Genomic DNA, 10,966 nt, shown 5'->3' on the forward strand with positions numbered 1-10,966 from the left:
ATAATCCTGCTCTTCAGCCCCTCTCCCCTCACTGTTTCTGAGAGGGTGGGAAAGAACTTGGAGAAACTCTACCTGCCCGGTTGTTATGCAAAGACCACGTTTTGGTTTGGTTTTTACACTGTGATTAGAACAAACTTGTAAGAACTAAATCACGGATGCATTTACTGGCATCGTGCAGTAATTTCCTCTGACACAGCTCACCCTCTCCACAGCAAGAGTGATGCTGAGGATAATTTCATGAGAACGCTCCATGAAGCAGTGAAGCTACTCTGGTGCACTGCTGGGAGCTCTGAGCTGGTGAAATGTGAGCTGACACAGCAGCTACCTGGGATGCTTCCTCTGGAGCAACCAGTATGGAAGACTCTGGCTGCTGAGGTTCTAACCTGCATCGTCTGAATTCTGACCTCTTAAAAACTGACTCATGTCTATAGCAGGCTGCATGTCTGAGCCCCGCTGCTGCCCAGCCAGCATTCAGTAAGCTGCCTGACTGAGCAGATGGACCTCAGTTACTATGTGAACCTACACAATTCTAGGCTCCCTTTTAATTAGAGCAATGCACCAGGAATAACAGTTCAGAATTAAGGGGCTGTAACTACACTGCAGGGAGGGTGCTGGTGACTCAGGCTTTGTTTTCACAGTTGGAGGTTAGCAGCTCCACTATCCCAGGGAATTACAGCCCCTTCCTGCCAAACGTGGCAGCCTTTGTAATTATGTGCAACATCACTCTCTTGGCATTGTGCCCTGCATAGATTTTACTTGCTTTTTGTTCCCCTCTTTCCTTTCATTGCTGTCAGAGAGGGTGATGGCAATTGTTTGCTATTGGCTGTTAGAGCAGAGCAAAGCGTTAGTCTCGACACTCAACACTGTCTGCCTTGAAATACAAGTAGCTAGACTGCAGGAGGCAGGTTTTTTTCTTCCTGTGAGGCAGGAAGCTCATCATTTCTCTAGAAATTGTACAGGAAGGCAGGCTGTGTGGCTTTTACTGTTTATTCCAATTCTAGCATTAACACGCTCCCACAAACATAATTAACTTGCTCAAACACAGGTCCATTTCAGTTCTTAATTATGTATTTTCAGTCAAGCTCCAGCAAAGTTTAGCTCATTCTCAATAAATACAGCCCACCTAGTGCAGTACTTTTGTTCAGCACAATCAGCTGCCCTTCCTTTTCCACGGCCGTCATCTTCCCAGAGCCCATTACTTGCGAGTAAACAACTTTCGTTCCAGTTCTCTTTGGCTGTTCTCATCCACTCATTAAGTTTCCCTTCTCAGCAGAATGCTACCACTGCTTCCCTTGCCCTCCCAGCTGAAGGATTTTCCAGATCTCCGTACCACACCTCTCAGCTCCAGTTTTTTGCTGTTTCTTCTCCAGTTCCCCTCAAAACAGTAGGTTTCTGCCCCTCTTAAATCAAGCTGTCAGGCCAAGGAAACAATACATGTAGACAGGCATTCTCTCCCACTTTCACGTGCTTGAAGTCAACTCCCTTCTTAATTCAGGCGAGTGAAGACCTCCCCAGTTTTCCCTCCAGGGCAGGAGACAAAAGCTCCAGCTGGGTTTGTTGCTGCTGGGCTCAAGGCTTTTTGTCCCTGTAAATTCATTTCTACAGATCAGTGAAGACATTTCTTGAAAGCAACTGTCTTGATCTGGCAGGTTGGAAGCTGAAGGGGAAACAGAGAATGGCAGGTCTAATTTCTCATTCAGCTTCAAAAGAAGCAGTGAGCACCAGCAGGATCCCGTAATCCCCCAAACATCCACTGGAAAGACTCTCTGCGGAGCTGGCACTGATTGCAGCTAGCTGTTTGTCCACCATGACAGGAGTCCCAGGCCTGGTTCACTGATAGATCCCTGCTCACACAGAAAAGAGAGCATGTGATTGTAAAATGCATAGAGAACACGGGAGCAAATGCTAAAAAAATACATAAAATCCCTTCCCCTTGTGTTACAGATGAGGCATTCCCTTTTTCCTACTGGATCCCAGCCCAAACTTCTTCAGATCTTGTCAGCACTACACCAAACCCTCAATACTTGAAATATCAGCCACTTGCCCACCCCATCCCTGACTGTGCCGACTGCCCCAACCTTCTCCTGCTGTGAGAAAACTGCTCGTATTGGTTTGGATCCATCTTTCTATGGCACTGTACTCAGGGAGGTCTTGTGCCAAAACACGGCATGGGAAAGACCGCTGTGCTGCTGCACAAATCTTGGTGTGCTCTTCCCAGCCCTGTATTTCTTGTATGCTCACTCCTGTCTGCAGGTCTTGCATCTCCAGTCTATTCTCATTCAGCTGCCAGATGGGAACTCCACCAGCCACAAATGTGTTCTAGCAAAAACACAGCAAACACAGAGCAACCACAAGAACTATCTCATTCTTCCCCTTTTGCTCTCCTTTGATTTTGGACTGTCTTTGTTTCAGCTTAAAGCAACCAATTCCTTGGGAAAGGGATGCTACTTTAAGAACAATATTAACCACAGGCTTTGCAAGACGGTAGGAATTATGCACATGGTTACCACAAGAGTGTAGGGTGCTTCTTTCTTCTGGACTTCTTCTGTGGCATTTGAAGTGGAGGCCTCTGCAGAGCTTGGACCTGTTGGCGATGTGTCAACAAAAGTTTCGTCCACAACTCGGAAGCGGATCTCCTCCCCGATGTCCATGTAGAGGTCGTGGGCCCCTTCTTCTGTCTCATATTCCCAAACCCACACCTGCTCCGCTTCATCGCTGGCCACACCAAGGGCTAAGGAAGGAAACGGCATTTCACCTGGCAGATCACCTTCTTACAGTTCTAAGAACCCTCCTGATTCAAAGCCTTTTCACAATCATCTCAGACTCCAACATGCTGTCCTACATCACTGTCTGCACATTCCAGCCCCTTGGCCTTGTTTCTGATTTTCCTACTTCCAGGTGTATGCTGTTATTCCCCCCCCCCACCTCCAAAACAAAGCAACCCCTCAGGCTCCCAAAGTAAGGACATTAGACACACCGTGTATCTACACATGTAGCAAACCCCGCATTCTGTCTCCAGCAGCACCGAAGTCTAGAGGCAGGGATTAATGGTGTGGCTGTTTGAGGGACATTGCTATTCATTTTCATCAGCTGGCACAATGATCCTGCAAAACCTAATAAGCGTGAGGCCTGCCTAGCTGTGATAACAGTCTGTGGGACTTGCCCGACACAACAGCTTAGCTTCTGCCACTGAGCACCTTCATTGTTGCAGCAGTGAATGCCTGCAGGGCCAGCACTGCACAATCTTTTGAAATGAAGTACTAAAGTTATCAAAGGTGATCAAAGGATACAACTTTGCTGGCTGCTGCAGGGATTCTGGTGGGATGACAATATCATCAAAGAATCCAATAGAAACTGCGGAGAAAAGAATTTGATTAAGACTGAAACCATTCTTCACAAATGATGTACCGCAGCAATTCCTAAAGTGCAATTCTGGATTCATTTTCCTTCCTCTTTCAGGAAGGACGTCCGAGATTATGCAGGAATTATTCTTTGAGTCACAATGCTCCGTTTCAGTTGGCAGCAAAGCAAACACCCAGCTGAAGTACATACAGCAACAGAGGGCACAGTCTTTGTGGCCACAGGGAAAGGAAAAGGCTGCTTGGAGCAGGACTGAAGTGTCGGCGTTCCAATAAATGAGTCAGATGCTACAGAGGTCTGCGACAGGAAAAAGCTTAGAAATCACAGACCTAACTGTACACTGCTCTCTATTTAACATGTTAGACCAATCCCCACCCTCTAGATCCCATGATGTTGAGTTTTATGAGCCTAAATTCAGCAACAAATATATCCCTGGGATCCCCAGGAGCTCGCCTGCATGGCATACTCCTACAATACCAGAAGGCAACCCATAAGCTATGTACTTCACGAAGTACGTGGCTGATCATCTTTCTTATGAAAGATGTTTCCCTGCCATGGCTTCAGATGCAGGAATTAATCGCAAATATTCAAGAAACTATGGCAATCTATATCAGACCAACAGAATCTGATACTACCACCTTAAAAGAAAACATCAGAAGTTCTGTCAATTGAAGCGAGAAAATAAATTCAGTCTAACTCCAGATGGGCTTGCCTATTCTTCTTGGGCATGCACATGAGTGACAAAAGGAAAGGGGAGCGCAGACAGAACCATGAAGTGCAGGGGAAGCTGCCAGGCTCAAGCTACCAATCAGCCTCAGGCTGGAGCAGGGCTGGAGGCAGTACCAGCCTTCAAGCAGCTCGCACACAGCATGACAGTGCCTGAAACCACAGCATCCCCAAGTGCACTGCAGCTCTCGTGTCCCTAATGTTAGGAGATGCAGTTTACCATGAACGCCATCCTGACTGCAGCTTTTAATCTCTCCGACCAGAATCTCGTCCAGGAAGGGATGGAAGACCACGTAGCGGAAATGCACTTGAAAGAAAGCACATCCTTAAGGCTATGTCCGTGTGAGTGAACCACACTCCTTCCACAGGGTGGCAGCCACTAAAACAAAATCCCACATCCGATATGCCCTCTAAAATGTTGCATCCTGCATGCTTTACTGCTTCCCTACGGGTACCGGTGAGTTCAAGAAAACAGGAATCAGTTAAGATTCCCGTTGTATATGAATTATAGCAGCAGCTGATCAGCAGTTTCAGTTACAAAAACAAGCATTCCTTGGAGACCAAGAATGTCAGCTGAAATGTTGTTTTCCTGCCATACTTCTGCTCCATTTATCTTTGACAGCAATGATTTATTTTCTTCAAATGAAATTATATGGTGAACAATATTATCAAAGTAAGATTCTCTGCCATAATCTTATTTAACCCAAATGAAAAAATCTAGCTATGTTGCTAACTAAGATTTTGCATTTATAATTATAAGGAAGCCATACTAAGACAACCCCAGCAAGATAACACTTAAAAGCTGTTTAACATAATTTTAACTGTCCATTCCCAGTGCTGCTCTTCCATATAAACCAAGCACTAGATTGGAGAGGGAGTAATAAATCCTGCTGCCTGCTAGCAAGTGCTATCCCAGCTTCTGAAAGCAGGAGGTTTCTCTGCAAACTCAGAGAGCATATTCTCTTGTTTCAGTTCAAGGAGGTTTGAATTTAAGGAAGCAAATGGAGACTAAAGCAAGCAGCAAAGCCTGCCATCCTCCTCAGTATTAGAAAAGCTTTTATTTGTAGGGAATAAGCTCTATTGGCATTAAAAATTATGTCTGAGATGCCACATGTAGTCATCCAGTTCCCTTCTAACAGGGTTACTTCATTTGCTCAAGCATTTACGTATTTACTTACAGCTTTTGCTCAGATTTGCCAAAGCTCAAAAGTAACGAATAATTTCTTATTTCCTCCCCCCCAAAAAGTCAATTAAAATCCTAAAATGTATGCTGAACCAGATCTGTCTAAGTCTCAAAGACAGATGCTGCAAAGCTTCCAGCTAAGAAAACAGCATCAACTGTTGTGCAAATGTTATATTTAGAAACGTTTCAACATTCCAGGCAGGCAAAATTAGCTTCAAAAAGAAAAAAAATTAATACTAATGGACAAACGCAGAACAATTAGTATAAATTATCTTCTATTTGGAGATTTCTGAGCTTCCTAAGTTAAATTAACCCCTTCCTTATCCAAGACCTATGGCTGTAATTGTAGGGCAGAGATGGACTGCTGGAGAAGGAACATGGGACTGCCTACTTAAAAATGTATTTCTAACCACAAAAGTGCAATACAAAGGGACTTCTACCATGATCCTCTCTCTCTTCTAAAGGGAACAGTGAAGGCTGCTAACTTCAGCAAGTCCTTTTAAACTTGATTTATCTAACAATGGGAACTTAATTGACACTTGCAGACCACTAACCTTCTGCAACTGCTGTAACTCAGAACATACCTTTGGTATGCGACGCACCATCCCCAGGGAATATGTATGAATCTTCCAGTTTTGTAATATCATACAGACAGATGCAGAGACCAACGTTGTATACAACCTGCTCAAATTAAAAAGCAACAAAAAAAAAAGGCTGTAAAACAATTACCAGGTTAACTCCCTTGAAATTTATACAAAGCGCACAGCTTTTAGAAAGAAGGCAGCAGAAGGTGGCAAGATGGGAGAGAAGCTGCTTGCGTGCACTCCTCCAGCACTAAGCACACTGCATTTCAGAGGAAGCCCTGTCTTCTTCAAGTGCTATGAGAGTTTGTGTTCTTACTGGCACCAGAAGGAACACTGCTATAAACAGAAATCATTGGGATAATTGTCAATAATGAAAAATTTGACTTGCCACAATAGTAAAGTTGTGAAAGAACATCTATCAATTCAGCAGACCCACATCTTGTACAAAGGCCAAATGCACTTCCTGCCAGCATCCTCAGACGTTTCTAAGCTTATCTTTGTCTGAAATTATAATAGCTGTGGGCAGAGATAAGGAGAACTCCCAGTTTCCCTGCCACTTCACAGCCTACAAAATTTGTGGCACCTACCCCTTGTCAGTGGATACAAGATTGTTGTTTTCTTTTCCTAACCTGCCTGTGTAATCTGCTTCCCTGATCACTTTGGGCTGGGCTGCTCTCCGGAGCCCCCTTCACATTGCAAGCTGCACTCTGAGCTCTGCACCCTCTGAAAGCCATGTGCCCATCAGCCTCATGGGCTGCACAGGGACACTGTGATACAACACTTTCACGTACCCCACATTAAGGGGGAAGACTGTGCTACCATACTGTACTCAGCACAAAGCAAGGCAGGTATCACCACTTTCATTTCTCTTTCAGTATTTTTGTTATATTTACACTGGCCTGGTTTGCATGTGTTTTTTTCAGATGGCACTTTGTACTGCCGCCCCACACAGAAGATGGCAATGACTCTCCCTCCTTCCATGCCCCTCAGCACCTTCTCTACAGCATGAACACAAGACCCCTATGGGATGGCACACAGCTCCCTCTTTTTTTTTTTTCCTCTTTGTTTGGGGTTGGCCTTCATATCTAAGCTGTTTTGATGCACGTGTCATTATGCACAAATACAGAAATGCTCTGTTATATGATGATGCTATGACGCTTACACCACTCTATACATTACCTTATTGGCCAATTTCTTGTTTAGCTCCTCAGCAATGGACTCATTCAGTTTCCTCTCAAACTGCCAGGGAGGAATCCTCACCGTGTCAGTCATCTCCACCAGGACAAACATGGCGACCTCTGGGGAGACAGGGAGAGAACACAGCAGCGCCGAGCCGCTTTAGTAACAAGCATTCAGCCCGGGCCTTGCCCGAAGCGCGGAGGGGCAGCACTCTGCGCCTTGTGAGGGGCAAAGTAAGGGGACGAGTGGGGTTAGAGACCAGTTAGGCAGCGCTCGGCCTCCCCACGAGCCCACAGCCACGCCAGAGCAGGGCCCTGACCTGTGAGCCCAGAGCAGACAGCAGCAGGCCCACAGAGACAGCAAAAACCCCGCACTCCCTCAAACCCACCTGACACACCGAACGCCGCCGCGCGCTGCCCGTCCTCACGGCGACTTCCGGTATAGGAGCCAATCGCCTTCGGGGGGCGGGGAGACGGATTCTGATTGACGTGTGTCCGGACCTACCGCATGGCTCTGTGCTGTGCGGAGGCCCCGCCCCTGGCTCCGCCTTCAGGCCCGCCTCAGGTGGGGGCGGCCATTTTGTCTTCCAGTGAGCGAGGTGGGAGCTGTGTATGACTGAGGCCCTCTGTTCACTGGAGGGCTCAGTTTCTTTAAATAAAACGTGAATCCGTGAAAAATTTTCCGCAGCTGCCCGTCTCGTGATAGGGGTTGTGAAAAACGAGAGGTTGTGCCCGTGCACGGGACGTGCCCCAAGACATGAAAGGAGCTGCGGGGTGCTCAAAAGAAGACTGAGAAAAACCCACGTGTCTGCGGCTGACAGGCATAACTGTGCTGTCAGCACCGCGGCTTTGATGCCGACACGACGGGTGTCACCCCCCGCACCCTGTGGCAGTGTGTAGCGGGCGGTAATGAGTGCTCGGGATGAGAAATAAGTTAAACGTTGAGCTGTTTTGGAGCGGGAAGGGGAAAATGAGGCCACAAATACCGCATCTCAGCCTCATTAACAAGAGATCTGTGGTGGCTGAGGAGTTTCTGATCTGTCTGAAATTATTCCTGCTCCACCAGGGTGTCTTTTTTTGTGATGATTAAATGGCCATTCTGCACATGTTTAGTGTGTTGGCATAGCAGGTGATGGAGGATCCAGTTTTCCTTCCCAGGTCCCTGGGAGGAGTAGTGTTAGTGTCAGCAATGAGCTCTGCATGCACCACTGTTGAGACACCTCACCCCAAATCCACCTCAGCCTACTTCAGGAGCTGTACAAAGAGTCTTTCCCTTCTCGGTGGCGGTGGCGGTGGCTGTGCTAATCAGGGTAAACAGCACAGTTCTGCTGGCATGCTCACTGCATCCCTCGCTGTTCTGTCCTGGCCCCATGCAGGTTGGATGATGCTGGGACTGACCTTTAGCTGCAGGTTTTGCAGGTCACTGTAACTGCCTTTTCAGAAGGTGCTGTAGTTCTTCAGCACGTCCCTCTTCTGACAGCAGGGGAAGAAATAGCCTTGGTATCACACCAGAAGTTAGGTCATGTGTTGATACTAGCAAGGTGATCACTTTGGATGTGTATGTACACTCTTTTGTACATAAGAGCTGGAAGGTTAAGTAGGGGCAGTACAGGGTGAATACCTGGAATAATACAGGAGACTGGGTGAACAAGTGGATTAGGATGGTCACACCACATTTGCATTTCTTGCCTGCCCTTGAGCTAACATTTTTCATGCTTCCAACAATCACAACCCAATGGGGGCTGCTGGGTGTCCAAAACAAAACAAACACATCTCCTTCAGCCTGTTGTGCAGCCCTGAGCCCCAGCTATGTGACTAGGAGGTCTGCAAGGCATTTTCTCCTTCTGGCCCATGTCTAATGGATGGTTCCTTGATGTTCTATGAAGTGCAATGGCAGTCAGATGAGCTGCACTGCCTTGAGATACCAGGCTACCAGCCCCACTAGCAGTTCATCAGCTTCTACCAGAAATGTCACATTCTGCCAGAAGTGCTTTCCTGCAGATAACCCCTCCGACTCCAGCATGGTGCACACCTGGAGCTTCAGGGAGGCGATGGCTGTTGCACTGCTGTTGACTGGGTTTTCTCTGTGGAAGAATTCTATATTTCCATCAGCACTGGTCATAAGCGTTGTCTCTGATGTAAAAATATAAAGCCAAATCTTGCCTTGTAAAATGTTGCTGTCTCAACCCTGCTGTAGATAGCACCCAGCAGCACTCTATATTTCACACTGCAGCTAAAGTAGTCTGATGTTGGAAACTGTGGGAACAGCCCCATCTTGCTGAGCACTTTCTTTTTGTCCCTATAATACTGACATGCGAAATAGCCACAAATTCACAGAGGCTGTGCACACATTTTTGTAAACATATGTCTCCAGAGTCTCTCAGTAGTGTTGAGAGCATTGAGGTTTTGCCAGCATATGGGGGCATGGTTCTCTGCTGCTGTTTTTCTGCTGCTCAGAGAAAACCCTAGGCATGTCTCATCCTCACAACTGCAGAAAACTTGAAAACGCAATCTGAAGTTATGTGAAGGCTCAGGAAAATGAAAGAAACTCCCAAATTGTTTTGCTTATGATCTCCTCTGCCTCCACATTCCCAGGGCTTTTGGGGAAAACTGGCTCAGGGATGTTGTAGGCGGAGGTGAGGGATGATTTGCATCTAGGTTGCTGAGCCCTGCTTTGATTGACTCCAAAGGATTTACGTATCTTCTCACGTACAAAGTCCTCCACGCTCCTGTCTTTGCTTCTGTCTCCACAGGCATCTCTAGCACCCCCACTCCCACTCTGATCAAAGCTTCTCCTCTTCTCCTTTTATCATTGCTATGCTTTGGACTCCCCGCCTTCTCCACTGCAACGCATGCCCAGAGCTGTCTGCCTGTCTAATGCACCTCAAGTTCCCTTCAGAGCCCCCACTGACTATACAGGAGAGTCAGTCTGATGCTCTGTCTTGTTTACCACTTGCAGCTGGGCACACAGCTGACCCTGGTGAGGAAGAACAGCTATTGATGATGATCAATGTACAGCAATTCAATGGACACCTGGGGAAGTGGAGGGTGTGCCCATGCTGCACATTCCCAGCATTCCTCCAGCTCTTCGCCCTCCTGGGCTGCTGGGGGTGAGCTGTCACCAGGAGAGGATGGGCTGGCTCAAGAGAAACTTGGACCAGAGACTGGAACAGGTGGCTGCGTTTCTCCTCTGCTTCTTTTGCAAGCTTTTGAAGGGTTGTCTGGGTGGATGAGCCTTGTGGCATCTGTAGGTGGCAAATGGGACTCGTGTTTGTTGAGGAAAACTTGAAAAGCCACAACTAGAGGGAGATAGGCACTGACAGAATCCCAAACATGCCAGCCTGGTCCATTCCCCTGCTGCAAAATGAGGCCAGTATCACCCAACTCCCCAGTGGATGCATGCCCATGATGTTTTAAAAAATGTCCTGTGATGGAGACTGGTGCTTACCCAGGCAAAACATTGGAGTAATTAGCTATCTGTTCTGTTAGAAAGTGTTTCCTAATATCTAGCATCAGTCTTGCTCCTTGCAAGCCCCATTGCTCCTCACCCCAACAGACACAACAAACAGTTGATTCCTGTCCTCATTGCAGCAAGTGCTCCTATCACACCATGACCCCAGGAGAGGAACTCTGGGGGCGATTCATTATGTTGCTTCTCTCCACAGAGATAACTCTCAAGCATGGTCCTATTGGCACAGGGCAGAAGAGAAAGAAAGGATCTTTTGGGATGGGGACCTGCCGTATGGCAACTCCAGGGAGGTGATGCTCAAAAAGCAGAATTCCCCTCCTGACCATACATGCCGTACAGGGAGAAGAAGCAGGACCTGCACCAGCACGGGATGCGGCATCACCATGTGAGGAATCATGTTGGGCTCGTGTCCCTCTCTTTGCTGCCCAAGCCCGAGCCCCTGATTGTGCCATGCAGTGACCGTGCA

The 10,966-nt window shown here is 47.3% G+C and overlaps 1 protein-coding gene across 4 annotated transcripts; it reads right to left on the bottom strand.

Annotated features, from left to right (window-relative positions):
• Positions 1-973: 973 nt before the first annotated feature.
• POLR3H (RNA polymerase III subunit H) lies at positions 974-7,536 on the bottom strand. 4 transcript variants are annotated; one of them, XM_052668857.1, is made up of 7 exons: positions 7,421-7,535; positions 7,033-7,151; positions 5,854-5,950; positions 4,307-4,393; positions 3,291-3,354; positions 2,508-2,715; positions 974-1,844 (listed from the first exon to the last, which is right to left on the bottom strand). In XM_052668857.1, the coding sequence occupies exons 2-7, from the start codon at positions 7,141-7,143 to the stop codon at positions 1,791-1,793; spliced, it is 621 nt and encodes a 206-aa protein (XP_052524817.1). In that variant the 5' UTR covers positions 7,144-7,151; positions 7,421-7,535; the 3' UTR covers positions 974-1,790. The 4 variants fall into 4 exon arrangements, with proteins under 4 accessions (XP_052524817.1, XP_052524818.1, XP_052524819.1 ...); XM_052668858.1 differs by lacking the exon at positions 7,421-7,535 and adding an exon at positions 7,352-7,418; XM_052668859.1 differs by lacking the exon at positions 7,421-7,535 and adding an exon at positions 7,292-7,389.
• Positions 7,537-10,966: the final 3,430 nt, after the last annotated feature.

This window comes from Tympanuchus pallidicinctus, unplaced genomic scaffold (genome assembly GCF_026119805.1).
Source record: "Tympanuchus pallidicinctus isolate F22 unplaced genomic scaffold, pur_lepc_1.0 scaffold8, whole genome shotgun sequence".
Lineage (NCBI taxonomy): Eukaryota > Metazoa > Chordata > Aves > Galliformes > Phasianidae > Tympanuchus > Tympanuchus pallidicinctus.

Excerpts from the sequence above, each read along its gene's own strand:
- POLR3H (XM_052668857.1), bottom strand. The coding sequence starts at position 7,143 with ATGTTTGTCCTGGTGGAGATGACTGACACGGTGAGGATTCCTCCCTGG. Across the intron at positions 3,355-4,306 it reads CAGTCAGGATGGCGTTCATG|TTTCTATTGGATTCTTTGAT; the intron begins GTAAACTGCATC and ends TTTTCTCCGCAG. Across the intron at positions 2,716-3,290 it reads CTGCAGCAGCCAGCAAAGTT|CGATGAAGCGGAGCAGGTGT; the intron begins GTATCCTTTGAT and ends TGGTGTGGCCAG.